The 25,007-nt window shown below is 37.2% G+C and overlaps 2 protein-coding genes across 5 annotated transcripts in view; one reads left to right on the forward strand and one right to left on the reverse strand.

The window, feature by feature from the left end:
- The window catches only part of hipk2 (homeodomain interacting protein kinase 2), a 133,900-nt gene extending 111,062 nt beyond the window's left edge, over positions 1-22,838 (reverse strand). For both annotated transcript variants that reach the window (XM_079825759.1, XM_079825758.1), the window contains exon 1: positions 22,482-22,838. In XM_079825759.1, coding sequence (XP_079681885.1) covers positions 22,482-22,500 — 19 coding nt within the window. In that variant the 5' untranslated portion in view covers positions 22,501-22,838. The remainder of the gene's footprint in view (positions 1-22,481) is intronic.
- A 1,286-nt stretch (positions 22,839-24,124) lies between these two features.
- Positions 24,125-25,007, forward strand: part of tbxas1 (thromboxane A synthase 1 (platelet)) — a 97,250-nt gene continuing 96,367 nt past the window's right edge. The window contains exon 1 of one of the 3 annotated variants that reach the window (XM_079825527.1): positions 24,125-24,187. The gene's annotated coding sequence lies outside the window, so the exon portion shown is untranslated. The remainder of the gene's footprint in view (positions 24,188-25,007) is intronic. The other 2 variants (XM_079825526.1, XM_079825528.1) reach the window with 2 other exon arrangements.

Genomic DNA, 25,007 nt, shown 5'->3' on the forward strand with positions numbered 1-25,007 from the left:
TTTTCAATTCAGTTAAAATTTTTGTTTAAGTTTTGTTGGAATGGTAGAATACTAGAACAACAGATAGGTTGAAAAACAGATAAAAAACTAACAGACAGACAGACAGACAGATAGACAGATAGACAGATAGATAGATGGATAGATAGATAGAACAATTGTCGGAACTACAGATAGGACGAACGATAGACAGACAGACAGACAGACAGACAGAGATAGATAGATAGATAGACAGACAGATAGATAGAACAACTGTTGGAACTACAGATACGACGAACGACAGACAGACAGACAGACAGACAGACAGACAGACAGACAGACAGACAGACAGACAGACAGATAGACAGACAGACAGACAGACAGACAGACAGACAGACAGACAGACAGACAGACAGACAGACAGACAGAAAGATAGTAGGAACTACAGATAGGACGACCGATAGAACGATAGTCAGACAGACAGAATGATAGACAGAAAGAAACTAAAAATTAGGAGAAAATGAGATCTCCAGTAGGAATCATGAGCTATGAAAAAGCAACCTCTGAGCAATGGGTGAAGCGGATATGGATCGTGCAGAATTGGGACATGGACGCACACACGCGCGCGCACAGTGACCCATTAGCACAACTTGACCCATTAGTGGGGTGTTTGTGCACTATTTAGTCAGGACAGCTTTGTCTAGGCGTTATTGAGCAGGCCGTCTAGAGCAGCTGGAGCTGAGAGCAGCTAAAGCCATTGACGTGTTCTGACGGCCTCAGAGAAAGACAAACAAATAACAGACAGTGTCACACACAGGCTTTATGACCTCTCCAACCAACCTGCTAGTGACTGCTTATCAATGCTGTGTGTGAGAACAGAGGAAGCCATATGTTTATAAGGGGCTATAGATGACATATGGAGAGAGGATCATGGGAGTTGGCGAGATAACTGCGTTTACTAAGCTTCTTCGGGGAAACCTTAAGGGAGCCCTTATGAAAATTTGCATAGTTCTTGTACAGTAACGATTTTAATATTTAGATGTAGATTTAAGTCAGTAAAACTTACAAGTTAGCAAATGTTACTAAAAATAATATAATAAACATATAAGAGTCCATTAAAATACCACTGCAACTAATACTACTACAACCGCTACTAATAGTAAAACATAACAGTTAATAAATACATAATAATTAACTGTATTACTGAAATAGAAAATTTCAGTAAATCACATTAGTAAAACAGAATAAAAATATTAATAATAGAAAATTATAAATAAAAAACAATAATACATTAAAATACTAATAATAATAATGACAATTTTATTTTAAAAGTTAGTAAAACGTTTAATTTAACATTTAACAAGTAAAATACTATTCCTTCTATCATAATGATGAGGATTCCCATTCAATATTATTAGAGTCAGGCTCAAAAACTCTTTTTGAAGTGTAGTGGAGAAACACTTTCATGTTTCAGGACAAGCTGACTAACTCAGTCTTCACTTCGAGATAGGGCTGCTCGATTATGGAAAAAATCATAATCACGATTATTTTGGTCAATATTGAAATCACAATTATGTAACACGATTATTTCACATGACTTTGGGAAGTGTTGTATTTATTAAAAATACACCTTTCAACAATTCAATTGAAATTGTAACATTTGTTGTACTTTTTGAACTATGAAAATAAATAATATAACATATATTCGAATCAAAGTATAAAAGTATTCACGTAAAAATGATAACCACAAATAAATAAGATCAACAATATGGTTCGGCTATGCTTTTCATGTACGTCTAACATTAGTTTTCAGGTACAGAAATGTATCAAATGTAAAATAACATTGCATATTTGAGTGCATAAATTAAAGATTAATCCTATTAAACTTACAAAAGCTATTCAATCAAGAGCGGTGAGTGATGTCCTTGTCTTTTGTTGTTTGACATTAAACAGACAGCAGTAAAGGCTACTGCCCCTTTAAGACCTCGCGTCTTCTTTATCGACTGTATAAAGTTCACTTAAGGCATATACAGACTATGTCTGCTAAGATACTCATCAAGATGGACATGTTGACATACGTTTTGTGTGAGTTCTTAGCATTTAAGAACTCATTGCGCGCTAGAGACGTGTGCGCGCTCTCGGATAAGCGCACAGAGACACATTTTCTCACAGCGCGCGCTGCAGCATCTAACCGTGAAACCCTAGCAGCTCTACCCGTGATGACGCACAGAGACATTTTTCACAGAGGAGCGGATCTCATTCTAACACTAACAACCTCAAGCACTAAACAGGGTGATGACGGTTGAAAACACGAATGGTCATATTCGAAAAATATGGCAGCACTCGCAATCTCGCATGCATTGAACAAAGTTTACAAAGAGAGAATTATTTGAAAAATATGAAGGAAAAAAAGGACGTTTACACGGCTCCCCTGCTCTCGTCAGTTTTTGTTTCTTTATTAGATTGTCATAGGTCACTCTGTTTAATTTTCAAGTGGTTAAACAAATTCGTGGTGTTCCCTTGCGTTGCAGCCACTACCATGTAGCAAATCTTAGCATGTTTCTGCTCGTTGTCTGATTCCTCGAAGCCAAACTGTTCCCAGACAACGGAGTTGGTTTTGCCTTTTTTGCTCACCAAACGCTGCTGTAACTGCCCTCCTTCTGCCATCTCTACTCGCGCCGAGTTTTTAAATTCCAGCGGATGATATGCACACGAGACTCACGACCTGAGAGAGATTTGTGGGTTCGGGAGGGGCGGATGTGCGCGTGCGCGTTTCATTCAGAACGCAAGGCAAAATAATCGTTTTTTCTCGATTGTACTATTTTGGTGATCGTTGGGAGGCAAAATCGAAATCGAAATCGAAATTCGATTAATTGCACAGCCCTACTTCGAGAGCATTAAAACTAAGACGAAAAAGAACATGATAAGAAGCAATTTGTACAACCCCGTTATTAGACCATTACAGTAACAGTATTGATACACTCCTGCAGCCACCCACTAGCATTTACCAGCACCACTAATAAAACATGGACAAGGAGAATTTATCATGCATTAATTATGTTGATTAAAGGTTTGTTTTATTTTATTTGGCACTCTTTGGGATCTCTGATGTACAATAACAGACCATGTCATTGTCTGTGTGTGTGTGCCTGTGAATAATGTTTTGCAGGTTTTTGCTGCACTTCAAAAGAACAAGACCTGAGCAACATGCCAGAGTCTAACCACAGAGCCAAGCCAGGTACAGATGAAACAAGATTCAGGCACAGAGTGCAGACAACGCAAACACATGCAGAGCACATCCTGCAGCTGTGGCGCTCAAAGTACGCATAAATGTGACACCCATTGACTAAAGTGATTCTCTACCCTGACAAAACAACTGTTCTTAACCACAACACAAGTTAAAAGAGGCCTCTGAATTAACAAAAGAAGCTTATTTTGAACAAAAGTGTTATCAAAGTGAAATACAAATGCATTCGTATTGTGTTCCTTAAACAAAAAGCAGCAGTTCATGAAAGCATTTCCTCTTTTGCACTGTGTGATTTTCTGGAATTCTGAACATCTGTCATTTGCTGGTTCAGTTTGTGTTTTCCATCAAGTATAATCTTAACACAAATGACAGTTCTGGAGAATACCACAGAGATAAACAGACACGGCTAATTCGCCAAAGTCCTCACAGGCGTGTTTTTCAGGATACATTATGACCGCTTCTTCCGGCACATACATCTCAGTTTGTGTGTGTGTGGCCGACCTCTACAACCCTTGTATGGAACTTGCAACTTGTATGGAATGATGGGAAGGCACTGAAACTCTTAAAGGGGACATATCATGGAAAACATGATTACATGCTCACAAAAATATTCCAGGCTACTCAGACTATAACCAAGATTCAAAATTATTTATTTACACTTTAAAAATTATTTTGTGATGCTGTTCACTTTATTTAAGTAATTCTTCTTGATTTAACACAATTATATCAGGTTTCTGGTTCAAATGTAATTGATTCATGTTAAACTGACTTAAAACCATTTGACATAACTTGATGTTTTAATTTTGAAATAACATGCTTCAATTAAGTAACCCAATCAAACAAGACTTTCACTTCCCATCATGCTTTGCAAAGGGGCTGAATTCGGAGAGTAAATGTTTAAATAAAGTGCTATTTGATGCATTTTTAACAAGATGAGAAAATTGAGAGACTTTTAAATGCCTAATGTTTTGTTATGTTGGTATTTATAAGTTTTTGTTATGTTAGTGGTTACCATTGTGGTGAAGTGTAGAGAATGTACTTGGGGTGAGGACCAGCTATTAACAATTAAAGTTGTTTTAATAATAAAAAAACAACTACTTCGGGCATGCCATGGATGTAAGAAAACCATATTCTGGCTGGCCAATTAGACATTGTAAAAGGATTTGTAAATGCTGTAAAAATAGTATTTCACTAAATAAAAATAATCAATTAAACTGGATTACTGGTTTTGGTTTGTTTTTTCTATTCATTTTAGAATAATTAAATTGAATAGTTTTGGACAAAATTAAGAATGTTAACCTGATTTGACTGAATGGCATTGAATTAACCTCACGTAAAAAACTTAAGTTTACTGAAATAAACAATGTTGATTAAATTAAACATAACCCAATTACGTGGATCGTGTTGACATAAAAAAACTAAGTAAATCCAACACATAATTTTTTTGAGTGAGTGCCCCAAATATGCTATCTCAAAGGTTCCTAATTTTGTTTTGGAGGTCACCTACAATATCTTTACATGCATTCAAGGTCAAAAAACGTTTTATTCCTCATCATATACTGTATATTGCAGCATCACCTCTTTTCTCACAGTGTCTCTCTAAACCGCTCCTTTCTAAAAGACCTACTCTACTCTGATTGGTCAGATGGCCCAGTCTGTTGTGATTGGTCTAGCGCTTGGAACGGCCATTAACACATCTGAATTTCGGCTCCAGATCTTCCTCAGCACTTGTATACACAGTGATACGAACAGTAACAATGGCGTCGGCATTACTGTATCAAAACAAACTCTTTCAGGCCTCAGCTACAATGTTTGAGAGCAGGTCAAAGTAGATGTTGTTCGCAGGCAGCCAATAAAGTTCATAGGCTGGCATTATGCAAATTGATTATGACAATAACTCCATTTGACATGCACTTTGATTTTTGAAACCTTGCAGGACTTTTATGTTATTTCACAAACAGCATTAAAGGCAAAATTAATAGAGGCACTTTAATGTAACCTTCAGTACCTCAGCATATGACCATATGTCATTTGACATTATATTAGCATATGTTTACATATCAACAGCAACTCAGTATTTAGCAACTTGGACCACCATACTGAACTATGCTGGTACATGAAGGTTAGGCAATCATAATGGAGGTCATTTACAGATAGAAGTCTTAAAGGTACAGTCTGTTTAATCTTAATGCTCATAGAGAGGGTGGGAAATTGTCACGTTTTGATGCAAGAAAACTTGACTAACAATATAAGGGGGAAAACAAATAAATAATGGTAGAGTAGTGTAAAATATGTCCCCTTTAATTCACTCAAGAGTGACCCAATTTACTTTATTTACGATTTACTACCCTATTTACATTCCTGGTCTTATAACTAAATGTTTATTGGTGCGTGTAATTCCAATGGGAAACATTTTTGTGCACTTTATTTTAAAGTGTCGTTGTGCAGTGTAATTATACATTTAATTTCCGAGTAATATTAATTAATTACTTACATGTACTTACTATAGGATTAGGGTTTGGTTTAGGGTTTGTTGTATGTAATTATGCTTATACTATGGGGCTGTTCAAATGCTTAAATCTGATTGGTTGACAAATGTTCCAAGCTGTGCAATTATTTTCACTACTAACGGACGGCTAAAGTAATTCTCATTTCTCACTAACAAGGTATTAACAGCACTGTTCTTGGAGCAGATAAACTTACAGTTTCGGTATTACTGGAGATGTTGGTGCCTAACACTATTGAGAGACACACAGATTCAGGTAATTCACATATGCTTAATCTCTATCTCCATCTCTAATAACTGATTAATAACTGCATTACTCAGCTATCATTGGCTGCTGGAAGCTTGGGATGAGATGTGTTAGAAATCAGTCCTACACATAAGAGCGTTTTAAGGGCAAAAACCTGACAATCGTGTTGAAATACATCATCTGAACAATGTTTTGCGGTGTTGTAAATGTAGAATAAGCGGTATAATTGGCAACTGGCCGTTGAATTATTGAAAAATAATGCATTACCACATAATTTACATAATTTATAGTTATTACTATAGTAATTACATGTAAAGTGTAACAAGGACACTGTAAAATAAAGTGTTATCAAGCCCTCTTGTTATTTTTAACCCCAAACCATATAGCATATATCAGACAACTCGCAATCCAATAAATTCCTGATGGATAAACTCAAGTTACATTTTTTCCATTCATCATGTGTCACATTACAGAAGTTAAATGGTTTGCGAAGTTGCAGTTTCACGTTGACTTTGGGTCACAAATGATGTTCTGTAGATCAGTAGTGCTGAGAGCTCCATAAACAAAGCCTGGAGTCCTGCCAGCCACTGACGGTAGTGATAAGTGAACAACATATACAACATATTAATACCTCAGCAAAAGCCATAAACTATGAGTAATCTGATTACTGAACGGGCTGACATTTTCTGGGGAGGCAAGAATGAAATTACAGGCCTGGACAGAACAAAAGAACAAAACAGGAACACGTATACACACACGCAGTGAACAACAATATGGTTTAAAATAATGTAATCCGTGACTCCATCAGAGTCTGACTAGGCGAATTAATTAGTTTTAGCTAAAAGATGATGAATGAGTTTATACATGGGCCATTTTGCATTGCCTTTATGGCCTTTATATGAAGACAAATTAAATGATAAAAAGACAGAGAATTTTTAATAGCCTTTACATGCTTTTCTTTAATTCTAAACTGGAGTTCAGAATGGGAAAGAAAGGTGATTTAAGCTATTTTGAGCGTGGCATGGTTGTTGGTGCCAGACGGGCCGGTCTGAGTATTTCACAATCTGCTCAGTTACTGGGATTTTCACGCACAACCATTTCTAGGGTTTACAAAGAATGGTGTGAAAAGGGAAAAACATCCAGTATGCGGCAGTCCTGTGGGAGAATGGGCCGACTGATTCAAGCTGATAGAAGAGCAACTTTGACTGAAATAACCACTCGTTACAACCGAGGTCTGCAGCAAAGCATTTGTGAAGCCACAACACGCACAACCTTGAGGCGGATGGGCTACAACAGCAGAAGACCCCACCGGGTACCACTCATCTCCACTACAAAAAGGAAAAAGAGGCTACAATTTGCACAAGCTCACCAAAATTGGACAGTTGAAGACTGGAAAAATGTTGCCTGGTTTGATGAGTTTCTGTTGAGACATTCAGATGGTAGAGTCAGAATTTGGCGTAAACAGAATGAGAACATGGATCCATCATGCCTTGTTACCACTGTGCAGGCTGGTGGTGGTGGTGTAATGGTGTGGGGGATGTTTTCTTGGCACACTTTAGGCCCCTTAGTGCCAATTGGGCATCGTTTAAATGCCACGGCCTACCTGAGCATTGTTTCTGACCATGTCCATCCCTTTATGACCACCATGTACCCATCCTCTGATGGCTACTTCCAGCAGGATAATGCACCATGTCACAAAGCTCGAATCATTTCAAATTGGTTTCTTGAACATGACAATGAGTTCACTGTACTAAAATGGCCCCCACAGTCACCAGATCTCAACCCAATAGAGCATCTTTGGGATGTGGTGGAACTGGAGCTTCGTGCCCTGGATGTGTATCCCACAAATCTCCATCAACTGCAAGATGCTATCCTATCAATATGGGCCAACATTTCTAAAGAATGCTTTCAGCACCTTGTTGAATCAATGCCACGTAGAATTAAGGCAGTTCTGAAGTCGAAAGGGGGTCAAACACAGTATTAGTATGGTGTTCCTAATAATCCTTTAGGTGAGTGTATAAATACATTATATTTATTACATAATACATTTTAACAATCATTCCATTTAAGGCATAAATCATAATAGCATTATTTTTTATTTGCATCTCTAAATTTCATTATTCGTTAAAGCCACAATTTGTAATTTTTCAAAGGTGTAGCAATGACACCTTGATTTCGCCTAGCTTTTATATTATGCCACAGACAAACGCTTTTGCTTCTTCCGGTCATGTGTATGGGTAACGTAGAGCTGTTTTATCATATTAGATAAATTTGAGTTTGTTGAAAGTTATGTTTCTTATTATGTTATAATGCTACTCTGTGAGTTCTCTCTGCGGGTACTATTAGACACTTGTTGCACAATGCACTAAGCTAGATCGATATTAGGCATGGTAAAACAAGAAAACAAGATTTAAACAATAAGACTATCTGTGTTGAGCTATATAACAATGATTAGTTTTCTGTCGATGAATGTATCGAAACAGTTGCTCACCTGTCTTTGGTGTTTCCATGGTTTCTACAAAATAAAACCAGAAATCGAGGGTAACGCGGGTATGATGTCATTGACGACGCACAAACACGGTCTGTGTCCTGGTTAAAATTGCTTATTTCTCTGGATTTAAACATTCTTGGAAACATTTGGGATAATGCAAGTACACAACTCAACAATATATAACATTGTTCTAGTGGTTTTTGGATATTTTAATCCAAAAATCGTACATATTGTGCCTTTAAGAGTATGGTATGGTTAAATTTGCCAGAAATGAACTGTCGTGTTTTGAACCTCTCTGTGTTGTCCCCAACTTTTTCTCATGATATGGGCCATGACCTGGTTGAAGAAAGCTTCTTGATTCAATTTAAGAGACCGAACCTTGTCTGACTCACAGCTTTATCACTGTCATGTGACTCAACTTCTAAAAAAACATATCCAAACAAACAGCATGTTCTGCCCATAAACTAAGAGCTTAAAAATGAGAAAGCCCCTAAATACCTGATCCTTAGCTGATGAAAACCAAAGTCACTCACAGCACACAAAGCCAGATGATCGTTCTATTATATCAACACTAATCTTGGGTAAATCCAACATTCATACTACTTCTAGCACACGTACATATTTTTAAGTTTGGACAGACACCGATAAGAACAATATCCACGACACTACAAAGGATACGTTTGGAGAATGGATGGAAAGCTTCTAAAATGTAAATCTAATGTTCTTTTAGACAGATTAGCTGACCAGGAAACCCACATTTCATTGCTGAAAACATGCATGGAATACGACATGAAATAAACAACAAAGACAGAACACACAATAAAGAATGTTTCGTTTCATATCTTCCTTGTGTTGCACATTACATACATTATTTGGGTGGCCCAGTAGTACTGTGGAATCCATTACCGCTAATATCTATATCTATGATGGCGGTGTCATTTGTTTCATGCATGGGCAAACACACGGAGCCGTATCCGTCTGAGATTCTCAGACACACATTAAAAAACACACATTAAAACATATCTGAGCAGGGGCGTCTCTCAGGATCAGATTATAACGAAGTGCTAAGGAACCAGTCAGACCCGATCAGTCTTCACAGCAGCCAATGGCAAGCCATAGAGAATGGTTTCCAAAGCATGTTTGTTTTTTTGAGCGCTGCATGGCTGGCATACAGCAAGGCTGTAGGAGCGGATCAGCACTGACACCAGTCAAGGTCTGACAAGCACACACACACACACACACACGGTCCATGTGTCTGATTGTGATAAGCATTCAACCCACCCGCTCACTGCTTTCTCTTCGGCATGAGACTAGTGATTGTGTGTGTGTTTATGTACATACATTTCCTCCCCTCTCAAATGCAGGAGTTCAGGCACATGGTCTTAGCAGTGTCAGCCACATGAGACATTTCAGGCCACAGTGCCAAACTGCCCCTCACACAAACACACACCTTAAAGGGATAGTCCATCCAAAAATTTACATTCGGTCATCATTTACTCACCCTCATGCCATTTCGTACCTGTGACTTTCTTCCGCAAAGAACACAAAAGGTGCAGAAGTTTATCAGAATGTCCATGCAGACCTTTTCTGACATTAAAACACTGATAAATTGATAAGAGTGATGTTATTGTTAAACTATAATACAAATGTATGCTCTAAATGAATGAAAATAAAACACTAAAAACAAAAATGCTAGGAGTTTAATTTGGGCATCACAACATTATAATGTACAGTATAAGCAATGGATATTCATTCTGAGATTTGATAAAGATTACATTTAACAATGTTATTAAATTAAAAGTGTTTGACTTTGAGTATTACACTAAGATTTATGCAATTTCATTAATTGTAAAAATCCATCAAACTGAATTTAATAAACCTTACGTATTTTCATTAAATAATTGATTAAGGATTGTTGAATTATTCAATTAAAATACGCAAGGATTATTCGATTCAATTTGATGGAATTTTACTATCAATTCAATTGCATAAATCTTAAAAAAGGCTTAGTTTTTTTTAAGTAGATGAGGAAAAAGATCATCTAAATGTATAAAAAGGGGAAATGAGCATGGACTATTTAAATATACACAATAAATTCAAATAAATCTAAATTCCAGGTGATAACTGATATGGCACCAACATCAGGCCAAAAAAAGGTAAATAAACACAGTTTCCTCATACTTGTCCCCTTTTTTTAATTTCAAGGCTGAACTCGAAGTGTTCTGGCCCCTTAAGATCCGCATTTAAAAGTGACAGGAGCTCTCTGTTATATACACACACCACAACATGTGACTCACATTCCTACTAAAAGTAGAAAGAGGACATATACATTATTGACGGGCTTGTCTTGTTTCTGAGTGGAGTTAGAGGTTATAATGTCCCCGCAGCACCGTCCCAAAGGGATTCACGGATTGAGACATTCTGGTGTCGTACATCTCAAAGACAGAAGCCTCTAATCAGTCAGCCAGTCCATGGCACCAAAGGCAACACGGACTTTCAAACCACATGAAAGAGGGTGTCCAGCCTAAAATAAACAGGATCCCACGAGAGAACGAGTCCCAGTGTTGACGCTCAGCCTCCACCCAGTTGTATCAGCTTCCATCATTCATTCGCGTAGGAATCTCGACCTCGTTCTCCCTCGCACTCTTGCTATGTCCTGTTCATGGTCATAAAGTTTGCAAGGTAAAAACAACAATCCCAGAAACGGCAAAGGCCATGCCTTCATAGCAAAAGGTCAGCGCTTGGCCTTTCTTGGAGACGGAGTGAGGAAGGAGATTTTCTAGGCTCTGGGAGCGTTGATCTGCCCTGACCGGTCATGGGATACACAGAGGGGAGGGCAAGCTTTCATGTGTCATTGATCTTGAAAAAGAGGAGGGCGTCTCTCACACACAAAGGTTACAGCCTACGCACAACTACACCCAGCCAACAACCCACCAGCTCCCTCCTTTCAATTATTAACCTCCAAGATATCGGCCCTGCAAGACTCACCCCAGCAGAGGAGAAGACGGAGAGGACGGAAGATACCGCATCTATCATCAGACTCCCTTTCGCTCTCTGCCGTTCTCTCGAGTGTGTGTTGAACGATAGGTCAGTTCAGAGTGCGGTCAGAGAGAGCGTATAGTGAAATCCATAGCCTATGTCTCGCACCAGCGGCACAAAGCGCATCTTTCATGTTCTCTACCTCTAAGTAGGCTAATCTTATGTGTAAAATTACTGAATGTTTTTTTATTATAAATGTACTGTTGATGAAAAAAAAATTCTAGTTTTTTTTTTAAGGAAAATAATACATTTATTCAGCAAGGATGCTTTAAATTGATCAAAAGTGACAATAAAGACAGTTACAAGGTTAGGTTTCCATTTCCAAAAAATGCAATATGTATCCCCGTTTTCACAATATATCAAGAACAACCGTTTTCAACATTGATAAGAAATGTTTCTTGAGCAGGAAATTAGCATATTAGAATGATTTCTGAAGGATCATGTGACACTGAAGACTGGAGCAAATTCAGCTTTGCATCATTGGAATAAATTACAGTTCAAAACATATTAAAATGGATATTTGAAATTGTGATAATATTTCACAATATTACTGTTTTTACTGTACTTGATGATATTACTGACACTAAACTTTTAAACCGTATAAATTACTAGGCCTATATAAATAATATCTCAATATTTGGTTTCTTGGTCAACTAAAACATTTTCATAAATTAAAATGTCATCCAAGCAAAACTGACTAAAACGTATGGATATGACACGGTTAAATACTTAATGAATTTACAGGAAGAACTCACTGACTTTTATTTCATGGACAAAAACAGACATTTTATATATTCTTTTGTGTTCCACATAAGAATGAAAATCATACAGGTTTGGAATGACGACGTTGAGTAGATGACAGAATTTTCTTTTTTTTGGGGTAAACGCTCTCTTACAACCTTCCCCTCGCTGCAAATTCAAAGAGATCTTCAAATTAAAGAAGAAAAAAAAGCAACTGATCAATCTTTCTTGACAAAAGAGGCCCTGTGTGCGAGTGTGATGGGTTTTCGAGCAGAGCTCATTAAGGGCCAATGGGGCCGCTCATCTCCGGCTCTTAAGAGCGCTCTGGTCTGTCGGGGCGCCAGTGTCCCTTTCTCTCTCCTCCGGGCGCACATCAAAAAATGGGGCAGGCTCTCTCAGCTCTGTTCTGGCTGTCTGGGGCTTTGAAGTCCTTTGGTTATCAGCCAAGCGTGTCACGCTACCTGCAGCCATCTGTGAAGAGCCCACAGTCGGGCTGGACGGCCAAACCCCACAATGACTGTGTGTGTGGAGAGTTTTACCTGCAGCACTGTCTGCTGCTTTCAGTGCGTGAGGCATAAAAGTAAAACATGAGAATGAGAGGGTGGGAACTGGGAAGTGACCATTTTGAAGAGCCCTGTAGTGAAGAGACTTCTTTATTGACAATATCTCTCTCAAGGCTCTTCTTCTCTATTCTCCTGACTACATAACCTTTAAGAAACACTTAAAGGAAGACAGAGACATATACTCATGTGGGCAATGACAATTCGAAACCAGCTAGCAACATTTCCTGATCCTGTTTTCACTATGTGTAAAAATTTTTTTTAAAAAAGCCAAAAGAAAGATATAAATCTATCCTAAACTCTTTCCCTGCCATTGACGGAAATTTCCGTCATTTATGAGACAACGCTTCCCCACCATTGATGGAAATTTTCGGCTTTCCATGTTTTCACTGTTATACGGTAGGGGGCGCTATGAAATCTTCTGAAAGAGTACCGAATCTCTGGATCAAAACACAGGTGTAAAAGAAGAAACAATCAATAACATTACGTAAGCAAATGCATATGTAAAATATGTCATCAACATTAAACCACATATAAATCAAAACTGCCTAATGTTCCTGAATGAAATGTCGACCCAGGACGAGGTCTAGGACTGTGCTTCCTTAAGGGGTGTTGATGGACTTGATTTACTCAATCAATGTTTTGATCATCGTTCTGAATCCGATTTGGATGTAATCTTTGATAAACAGCTTTCTCAGCTTTTTGCTCAAAATGGCGCCTTTTTATGAAATTTACCCACATTCAAGTGTTGAAAAAAAGGAATGTATAATAAATATATATATATATATTTTTTTTTTTACTATTTCTGTATAAGTAAATATAAAAATATAAAACAGATTAAAACATTGATATATAAAATATATACATCTTTTATTGTTTTGAAAAAACGTCCTTGTAGTAATAGAGAAAATACATATTTATTGACCGATATTGACTGGTACTGATGAATACAGAAAAATCATTAATATAAAATAATAATAATTTAAAAAAACTAAAATAGTTTGAGACCAAATCATGTACGCATCATTGTCTGTACTCCCAGTGGTTGTGGCATTACTTCTCTGCACATTTGGATAATGTTCAACTCTATAAAGGATTTCCACTCACTTTGACAGTACAAATCACAGTCGGTGTGTGTACGTACAGCCCTTGAGTTTCCATGTTGGAGAGTGGCTAACATCTTTATGCTACAGTGTTTAATTATGTTGGGTTCTAACTATGAGATATTTGTGGGCAAAGTTAATCTGTCTATCACATCAAGTTCGGACTGTACATTAACCCAAATAAAGCAGGCCGGGCCTCGCCAAGCCAAATGGCCTAAGTCTTGGGGGTTTCTCAACAACAATGGGATTATATAGGGCATAGACAATGTGCTTTCAGCAAGCTGGCATGGCATGGGCAGAACAGGGAGGGGGAGAGCATGCTGAAAGACCAATGAATGCATTGTATGCCAATTAAACCCCCGGTTTCATCCATGTATGCTCATGCACAGTAACCCACATTACAAAAAGCAGCACATGAGGCTACAAAACCATGTTTTATCTCCATGTAATGTACATGCAGCTTAAATTAAATATGTTGGTTAAATACCAAAGATGCCCCTGTCATCAACCACTAGCAGTTGTGCATTTTACTAAAATTCATAACTGCAGCGCTGAGATATAAGCTGTCTACATAAATCTGGAATTCTGGATAATTAATCATGAATTTTTTTCTCTACATTTTGCATTGTGGAGTTGTCTTTGGAAACAGGTATTCGAAAACAAAAATGCATGTTTAGTTACATGCAGTAAATGGAAAAATATCCATATTTAACACGTTATAAAGTAAAATATCTAGCTTCCGGCAGATCGCCTTCCGTATTAAATTTACGAAAAAAGCATAGCTGGCGCGACGATGACGTTGGACGTAGTGTGTAAGCATTTTGAACAGCGAGAGGGGCTACACTTTCTTCTGGAAGTTGAATAGGAAGGCGGTCTGTCAGAAGCTAGATATTTTTATTACACAAACCCATCGATTCACTTCAGAAGGCCTTTATTAACCCCCCGGAGCTGTGTGGATTACTTTTATAGGATGCACTTTTTTGTGCTTCAAATTTTGGCCTGTCATTATAATGCTTGGAAGAGTCAGGACATTTTTTTATATAACTCTGATTGTATTCATCTGAAAGAAGAATGCCATATACACCTGGCTTGAGGGTGAGTAAATCATGGGGTAATTTTAATTTTTGGGTGAACTATCCCTTTAAGTGCGACCTGGATGTGCCATTGAGTGGATGGATATTTTGCTAATGAAATGATCGTGCCATGAGAATAGCATGAGAACTTTATTATGTCTCTTGGGATCATCTCAGTGAACATTATGTTTTACTCATGCACAGTAAGGTGATAAGCGTTTTCAGATATTTCAGTGTGGATGAACAACTTTTGGATAACGCTAGTATGGATGAAGTGCGTTTTGAAACAAAAACGCTGTTTTCAAATGTAGCCGGATGAAAGTAGACGTATCCATATGAATAAGCGGGATTGCATTATACAAAAGCAGCTGACTTCCATCAGTAAGTGGCTGGTGATATGAACCCTGGTGCCGGTAACCATAGGTGTGAAGGCGAAATGAATGGTGCCCTTCATGAAGGAGTAATTGCCATGTGATTACAGCCCCGCAAATCCAGCGGCTGTGAAAAAAAGCCCCCCTTTCATTTCCCTTTGTTGGTGGAAGAATGCAGCCGGGAGAGACCCCAGCGTGAACTGATCCTCTCATATCTGATCAAAGGAAACATGCCAGTTGGACCCCCACCCTTTAAGAAAAAAAAAAAAAGCACATCCACCAGACCTGGCAGAATGAGTCAAAACAGGCCCGTTTGTATGGAAGCTTTCTGCCACGACGTACGACAGATCTCGCGATTCTGACTTTTTTTCATGAATGAGTTCATATCTCACAATTTGGACTTGAATTCTGTTTTATTCCATGGCGGAAACATCCTTGACTTTTTTTCCTTCTCGCAATTGCGAGTTTATGTCTCACGATTCTGACTTTTCTTCTATTCTTCCTAATTGTGAGATCAAAAAGTCAGAATTGTGAGAAGTTCTATAAGTTTGTGATGTTTTGAAACAAAAAGTCTCATGTGCTTGATTTCTTTGTCGTATTCCTGTCTACTCCTTTGCATTTTCATTGCCGCTTATTTACCTCAATGACTGTATGTTGACACAGCCTGGCAACTAAATGCAAACCTTTTGTTTAGCATGTAAACACGCCACATATCCCAGAATGCGTCGGTGCTGCAGGATAAGAGTGGGTGTGGGTGTAGAAAGGTATGACACTCAGCATTGTTTGAAAATGCCCTTGGTGCTGCATCATATCTGACGCCTGCGCTACGAAACAAACAGAGAAGCTTGCAGCTGAATCCTTCTGTGTTTCCGCATGGCTGCGAATCAATGCTGAACTCACCTACCTCAGCGGAGCGCATGTGGCGAGAGCTCTCGGGCTAATGCCGCTGCCATCTCTCTCCCTGAAACCTTATAGCGGCCTAATTGTTGCCAGTCACGCCAAAACTTTCACAAATAGAGAACCACAAATTAGTCATTTAAACTGGGAGTTACATAAATTATTACGCAAGTCAACATGAGCACAGCAAACAGGCTAATTATGAAATAATAAAATCCCATTATGCAGCCTGCAGGTCATGTGCTGTGATGCCCAAGAGGGACATACCGATCAGAACATGAGGAGAAAGAGCAATGCACTGTGATTTATATCATGTGAAACTATTTAAAAAAAAATAATAAGCATGAGATTATAAAGACAACTTGCATTCTAAAGAAATTGGCTTTAGGCATTACTTTAAAGCCACAGCAATTATTAAAATATAAAAATAAGAAATTAATTAGAACATTAAGTAAACCTAATGTTGTGTGTCATTTTTTCCCCATTATTAAAAGTACATTTGGATTTATTATAAACCTAAGAAAAACATTGATTTCTAATTTATTTCTTTACGCTAAGTATAGTGTATAGATATTGTTCCAGAGAGACTAGTCTCATAAAACCGTCAGTGAACATGACAAAAGTAATGAGAAAGAACTCCTTCGAAAGGTACAACAAAATATGTTAATTTTAAATTGTAAATAAATATATTTTATTACCAAAAAACAATATGCAGATTTGTTTATTTCTACTGTTATTTAGGGCATTCAAAAGATTAAATTATTGCAAATAATATCAGGGTTTTGTTTGGTATTATTCACTAAAGCTACTCCAACTTTTCATTAATTGAAATAAAGCTAAAATAAAATTAATGTAATATAAAAAATATATATATATAAAAAAAAGGAAAAACTTTCTTTAACAAAAATGAGAAATGTTGTCTTGGCAAGTTGGAAACTAACTGAAATAAAATTACTAAAACTAAAATAAAAAATAAACTAATTACAGATAAGAAAACTGAAAATATTGAAATAAAGCCAATTCAAAATATTAACGAATAATATTTACTCCATTTAAATACTTATAGTATATAAATAAAAAGATAACAAATTGTGTACAGTTGAATAATTGTTGTAAGTTAACACTATCAGCACCAAAAACTAAATATTTTTCACTCCCAACTCTAGTGATTCCAACTCTAGCAAACATTTTTTCAACATACATTTTCATATGTTTGCATGGGCAATACAACATACAATTCCAGCATATTGATAGCATCTGAAATATAAACCCTTTTACAAATGAGCAACTTCAGAGATGTTTGTGAATCCTTTATAGAGTTTTATAGAGTATTGAATGAATAAAATTCAACATTTGTATTTATTGTGTATATAACACGTATGTGTTTATAATAAAAGAGATTAATTAAATATTTAAAGCCAAAACTGTTTTATTCTGTGAGACTTCTAGAGGTCTAAATCACTATGACAGCACCCACATAAATCAGTTAATGAGAGGAATGTTTTATATCAAAACATCCACAGTGTTTGTTTTTCATACTTGTTGAGCTTTGACAATAATTACATCCATTCACAGAGCGCAAATGACTTTACTTTTCATAATCCTATCTGGATTTCATTTATAAATAAGTTTGGCATTAACAATGACTTTCTCATCTTACGACTGATAAATCAAAGATTAAAGCATCTCTTTCATAAGTGTATACAATTCGGATGCTGTCAATGCATTGATATTGTACCTTTCAGCTTCCATCCGAACATGCAAAATTGATACACTTCACGAATGAGCTCACCCTGCAGTAACACAAAGCCCTGTTTCCCCTACACTTTTGGTTTCTGTCAGTAGGACAGACCCCATTAACTAACCAACCCCCATATCCCACAATTCTGCTCCCTTGGGCACCAGAGCACACCTGTGAGCCATTTCCCCACTGAGGTTCTGAGAGCTCAAATGTCCCTCAGGCTTCAAAGGAGCACAAGATGTGGACAGCATAATCACATTCAGTAAGACTGCGGTTCATTCATTGACCCATGGTAAGGCAAAAAGTCCTGTAAGGACTTCTGTGAGGATAATGCGCTAGAAACATCTATTTCTAAGAGTGACCAATGACCTGGACAACCATTGTGGTTTTCAAACACGGATGGCTATGAGAACCAGGCATTTGTCTGTCTGCCAAAGGGAGACTATAGTGACAATGCTTTAGTGTCCTTGCGACGAAGCACTTCCTCTTGATCAAGGGGGCCCAACAATGTAAACTTAGTCAGGGGTAATGACCTCCAAACTTATAGATTTTCCTGCAATTCTCAACAGGCAGAGACCTTGGACCTTGGGCATGTGTTAAGATCAGTTAGGGACAATCAATCAACTACACCAAAACAGAAAGACATGTTGTTTTACGAATGTTTTGTCGTCAAGTGGAGATACGCGGTTAAAAATAAAGGTTCAAAAAAGGTGATGTCATAGAAGAACCATTTTTGGTTGGGCAAAAAACCTTTCAGTGATCAGTTCTTAAAAGAATATTTTTTTCATAGTATAGAGAACAATTTAAAAATTTAAAGAACCTGTGGAAAGATTCCAAGGTTCTTCATGGAACCACAGATGCCAATAAAGAACCTTTATTTTTAAGAGTGGGAGTGATCTCAAACTCAGAGGATCCAAGGTTTCTAAAGGTCTGAAAAGCAAAAACAGTTTGCAGAGATCATCTACAAGAAAATGACAAACTAATCACATGGTCTAGACAATAAAGACCATTCTTTGAAAGATTGGTTTCAGAGGGCTTGGAATATAATGCAGAAGGCATATGGATCAATTTAATGGTGAATGTGACTGTGTCTTGTGACTATTTACTACATTCAAAAGTTTAGGGTTGGTAACATCAACATTTATTTGATCAAAAATACAGTACAAATTTTAATATTGTGAAATATAGTATTACAATTAAAAATAAACATTTCCTAATTTAATATATTTTAAAATGGATATATTCCTATAATGGCTAAGCTAAATGTTCAGCATCATTACTTCAATCTTCAGTGTCACATGATCCTTCAGAAATCATTTTTATATGCAGGTTCAGCACTCAAGAAAAAATTCTTATTAAAAACGTAATGTTTAATATTTTTTGTAGACACTTTGGGATTCTTTGACGAATAAAAAGTTCAAAATAACAGCATTTATTTGATATCAAAAATGTTTTCTGTCATTTTTGGTCCAATTCTTGCTAAAGTATCCATTTCTTTACTGACTTCAAACTTTTGAACAATAGTGTATATTTGTGTTGTATGGTAAAAGTGCAGCTTGGAAAGACTGCAAAACAATTTATTTGGTGTTCAAGGAAAGAAAGAAAGAAAGTCAAACTATTTAATAAACTATTCCTATAAAGATTAAGCACACAGCAAATAATATTAATAAATCACCTCACATGACCCCTAAACAAAAAAAAATAATCAAAAAGGCTCCGGCCTGACTCAAGGTGTCTTTTTCCATCTGTAGATTTCCAAAGCTAAACATTTGCTTCCTTCTGCCGTAGAGACAGGTTGTCCTGGTCCTCACATCAGGCATTTATCAACATGTCAGTGTGGGTTACGAGGCCAGGAGCCAAGACTCCTCTGGCTCGGCCCCATACGGAAGAGTAATCTGGGGCCAGAGCGTTGAGCCTGCACCACAGCACTCCACAAAGACACATCAGTGCAGGGGAAAAGGCAACAACAAAGAGCTCTCACTATGGCCTGGCATTACAAACGTCTCCACGGACAGTCTGTACCCTAAACTGGAGCAGTAACAGATATTTATTCACAAACTGAAAGGTCTTTTACTCCTGCTTTTTGAAAAGAGGCTCAAAGCAGTGCGCACATGTGCCTTAGCGGCACAATACACGCATCTGACAGCCATGAGATGAGCAGAGGAGTCCATAAATAAATGCTAAATTAGCATGACCAGACATTTAAATCTAGTTTTAATGCATGCTCACATACACTCAAAAGATTGCTGTTACATTGGACTGGTTGCTCAAACCACAAAAATCAACAAATAAACCAATTATTAGGTGTTCGTAAGGTAATGACATACCATATTAGACCTCTGTCCTTTGCAACTCAATGAAAACAAACCCTACGAGTGAAACAAAGAGTGACAAACCGCAAAGGAAAACACATAACCAGCCATCTGAAGTGTAAAAACGACATAATTACATTCATAATATCACACAAGACATATGGAAAGGAAATGTGTGATGCTGCCCCACATTTCTATTGTGAGTGCATGGAAGAGAAACCACCAGAACAATGTCTTTTCTACTTTAACATTACTTCCAAAAGACAAACTCTCTTAACACCTTATGAGCATCACTGTTTGACTAAACAATGAGGTTAAAGTCCAGCAGATTGTTTCTTAAAGGAGCTCACTTGGTTTATTTTGGGATCATGGTGAACATCCCCATAGGAAATGCTGTTTACACAACAGCCAGAACAAACCTCTAAAGTACATGAAGGCTGAGCCAAGCCTCAAGGGTCTTCAGATGTCCCGTAAGGTTACCTTCAGGGTCTTCAAATGTTACAATCCCCCAAGAAGAATCTATTTTAGCATCCATCCATCTGTAGGATCTAAGCATCTATTTATCTATCCATCCATCCATCTATCCACCTGTCCATCTTGTGTCATGTAAAATCATCTAATCAATAGAGAAAGTTGTAGAACTGTTGAGTAAAAGTTTACATGGTTTCCCACTCGCTTTAACTGCATAATTCATAAGGAAAACTTTAAAAAGTATCTCTTATTCATTTTGTGCAAATAATCTAGAAGACGGGCAACGGTTAAGGAAAAAAATCGTGTGTGTGGAGGGGGGGGGGGGGGGGGGTTGCTATCACCAGCAGAGGGAGCATGGGTAATCAATAAGAAATATTGAAAAAATTGAAGAGTATAAACGCAATCCTTGTGCTGTTTGAGGGTGGCATGGCACCTCTGACATTTTCAGGGCACTGTCGTACAGATGCAAGGCTTCGTCTTTGTCCATGTAATGCGCTAAAAATGAGCCGGAATAGGATTCATTCTCAATCTTATTCTGAAACCAAACTAAACCACAGGCTGTGCCTATGAACTGACTACATAGACAGTATTTTTAAGCACTGACTCGGAAGGCTCCTATAGTATAATGCCTCACAAAGATGCACATTAACCCAAAATGCTGTCTAGGTAGGTAGCGCACAGTTTCGAGACAGCCTTAAAGGGATAGTTCATCAAAAAATCTAAATTCTGTCATCATTTACTCAGCCCTCATGTCATTCCAAACCTGTATGACTAGAAAGATGTCAGTCGCTATTCACTTTAATTTCATCTTTTTTGCATGCAATGAAAGTAAATAGTGATTAATGCGGCCAGTCACTCACATTCGGTATAAAATCCCCACAGGAAAAAAGAAAGTAAAAGAGGTTAATGTAAATAAACGACGGCAGAATTCATTTTCGAGGTCACTTACAGGGTAGGTTCACCTAACCCTGAACAAAACCGCTTTTTATGCTGTTGGTGAATCGATTTCACCCCACCCTCGAACAAAAAAGAACGCTAAAAAGTAAAAAATAATGCACTATATTCCTTCTATTCTTCATAAAGCATTCCTGCACAAGTGGTCACCGTAACACTGCAGTGTATTAGTTAGTCTAAATTAGGCTACGCCAAACCATTACAATACTGTTGATAATTAATCCACAAAGTCACATAATATTCAAATAAGAGTAAGTGCAAATCCAAGATGTAACTACTAATTTACAATCATGCTCTCTGTATAGGCTGCATACTGCCTGTTTGCTTCATATCCACTTCTCCCTTTCTGTTTCGTATAACAAAATAGATTCATTATCTATTTTATATAGTATGTAAATGCAGAATACAACGCCATCTATTCTAAAACCGTGATATTTTGTAGTGATAGCCTCTAAGAATAAACATTAAGTGAAGGGACAGCCTTGCACAATGAAACAGAGGGAGGTTTGCGGTTTCAAATACATGTTAGTCTTAATCCACAATAATCCTGGACGAATTCAACAGCTAACTGATAGTATATAAAGCTAAGATTTGACAAACAATATATAATTTAACCAAAGCATCCTCTCTGAGGAACAGATTGGTAATAAACCTCAGGACCCGGTGGTCTCTCTGCAGAGAGAGTGAATAATGTTAGTCAATTATGAGCAGGTCTGACATTAATTCACCCTCGTAAGGGCAGTAGATCTTACCTTCGTATACAGGGGCCATCGGTGCAAGGATTTCTGTTATTCATGGCAAAAAATGAAGCGACAGCACTGCTCACAACTCAATAAAAATCTGCCATCTTGAGCCGCGGACAGAATCGCTGCTGTCTCCTGCATTACTAACCCAGTTCATCAGGGAGAGAAAAGGGATAAAAGAATGAAAAATCACATCCAGAATTTCAATTTGATAATCGGCCCCGGGTGCGTGATGAAAAAAGGATGTCAGCAACTTAACTCCACGGGTCTCGATGCTGTTTTGGCTCCAAAAAAGAGCCAAATTGCAGGTCTTGGCTTCAGCTGGTGATCATGTCTGTGGAGTGAGTGCCTGCAAAAGTTGCAATGAGAGAAACGAGCGAGTGAACGGAGCGACTTTGCGTTGTAATCGAACGACGAGACAAGCGATCGCATTGGACAGGGCCTCTTAATCAAACGACGATCTACTCGATCGCGTTAAACCCTTCACTGCCCTTCTGAAAACAGCGAGTTCTGTCAAAATACCTCTGATATGACATGTATTGATTCCTTACTATCATGATACCATGGTATAGTGATGATATTAGATGTTAATACCGTGGTACTTTGATATAGGCTCTATTCACTGAATGTACAGTTCAGTGAATTATGTATCCAAAGGATTTCTATTTTCAGGCTATACGTCAAAATAAATGTTTAGTGTTTCTACTGTAAACAATAATAAACAAACAATAGAGACCATTGATAATGTAACAAAATATTTACATTAACGATTTACATTAAGATTTATATTAACAATAACGTGTTTGAATTTAGGTAAGATTTGATTATTACAATCAAAACATTGATTTTTATCCATCGTTTTTTTTCAGCAGGTTGGATGATTCTGCCTGCTATGAATTGTGTGATTGCCCAGTGACGTCACTGGATTTGCGCAGAATGAAGTCCATCAGAATTGGATTATAGAGATCTAATATTGAGCCAGAATCTCTTAAACATTCATTACTCTCAATGTATCTGGAACCAGATATCCATTTTTAATACATAATATGAGCATTTCATAAAATAATAAATAGATGAACCCATTATATTGTTTTAGACTGTAACACTCATTTGTTGAGACAATGAAATTGCTAATATTGTACTGGAACTTTAATTTGTATTAAGCAATGATAACATCCATCAAACCCTGTTTTAGATTGTGTTTTGTATAGATAAAAATGTTTTATGACACTGAATAAGCTGACATGTAACAACTTGAGGTGGTGTAACCACAGCTCAGGCAGCTGTTTAATAATAATAATAACATTACAAAAATAGCCTATTTTAAATTGCAAAACAACCAAATGTGGCAAACATAGGCCATAAACTGACACAACATGAATTAGCTGTTCGAACATATTTTATAGCATGTCATTGTTTATTCTTCAGTAATATATCAAGTAAAAGAGAAATTAAATATGGGAATAATAAATGAACACAAACATCATTTTTCGTTCTTGACAAATTATTATTATTAATATTATATATTGTTATTGTTATCTATTTAAAAAAAAAAAAAACTTTATGTACATTTCTATTTCACTAGTCATACGTGCAAACTACAAGTACCACAAGCCATTGCGTGGGAAATTGTAGGGTTTTTTTTTCACACGCATAAAAACTACAAGTTCCAGAACGCCTCCGTGTCATCGCAAGCGGTTGTTGGCAAACACAGGGTAAGCGCGTTGTTTGTATCATTTAATATTTTCGTAACACTGTAGATTAACATCCCAGATTCACGCGAGAAACCGGGAAGAATATTAGCAACGAGCATGATCGCTGCAGTTCAGTCATCTTCTTATGTAGCCTAAACTGCAGTAACGTTACGTATTTCAAAACAGGGGAAAGGTGACTTGACATGACGATTATTTAACTTATTCTTCATATTTGTATTGGACCAACAGAAACACAGTGTTGTCGCTACATTTTAAACAGCAATAAACCCTTGTAAAATCAAAATGTAAGAAAAAAAATGAACGAACACAATATTATTTTTATTTTATTTATTGTAGGTTATTTCTTTGTTTATGTGACAAAAAAGCATGCACATAACACGCTTTTTACTTCATATATGCGGCTAAATATATTCCTTACGATCATTATTTTTTATATCGCTGATCTCTACTACTGTCTAATCAAGTACGCTTGCGATATTTGGCCCTTTTGCACATTGTTCGATGTCCTTAAATGCGCTCGGACTATGTTTAAAAGTTATTGATCATATAAAGTCAGCCATGCTCGCAGCTGACTGTGTGTGTTACATACAACACTATGTGTAGCTTCACAAACATGATTGCTAAAGTGTGTCAAGAACTTCAGCCTTAACTGTTAAGAGATTGTAAACATTAACAAAAGCAAATGTAAGCATTCTTTACCTTTAGCTGGTGTTCTCTGGGAGGTAGACGGCTCTTGTGGAAGATTCTGTCTTTTTAGGCTACATTTCTTTGGAGATTTACTGTACCTCCACACTGACTTTGAAGAGCATCATCACAACGT

Source organism: Gobio gobio (assembly GCF_949357685.1).
Source record: "Gobio gobio genome assembly, chromosome: 9".
NCBI classification, from domain to species: Eukaryota; Metazoa; Chordata; class Actinopteri; order Cypriniformes; family Gobionidae; genus Gobio; species Gobio gobio.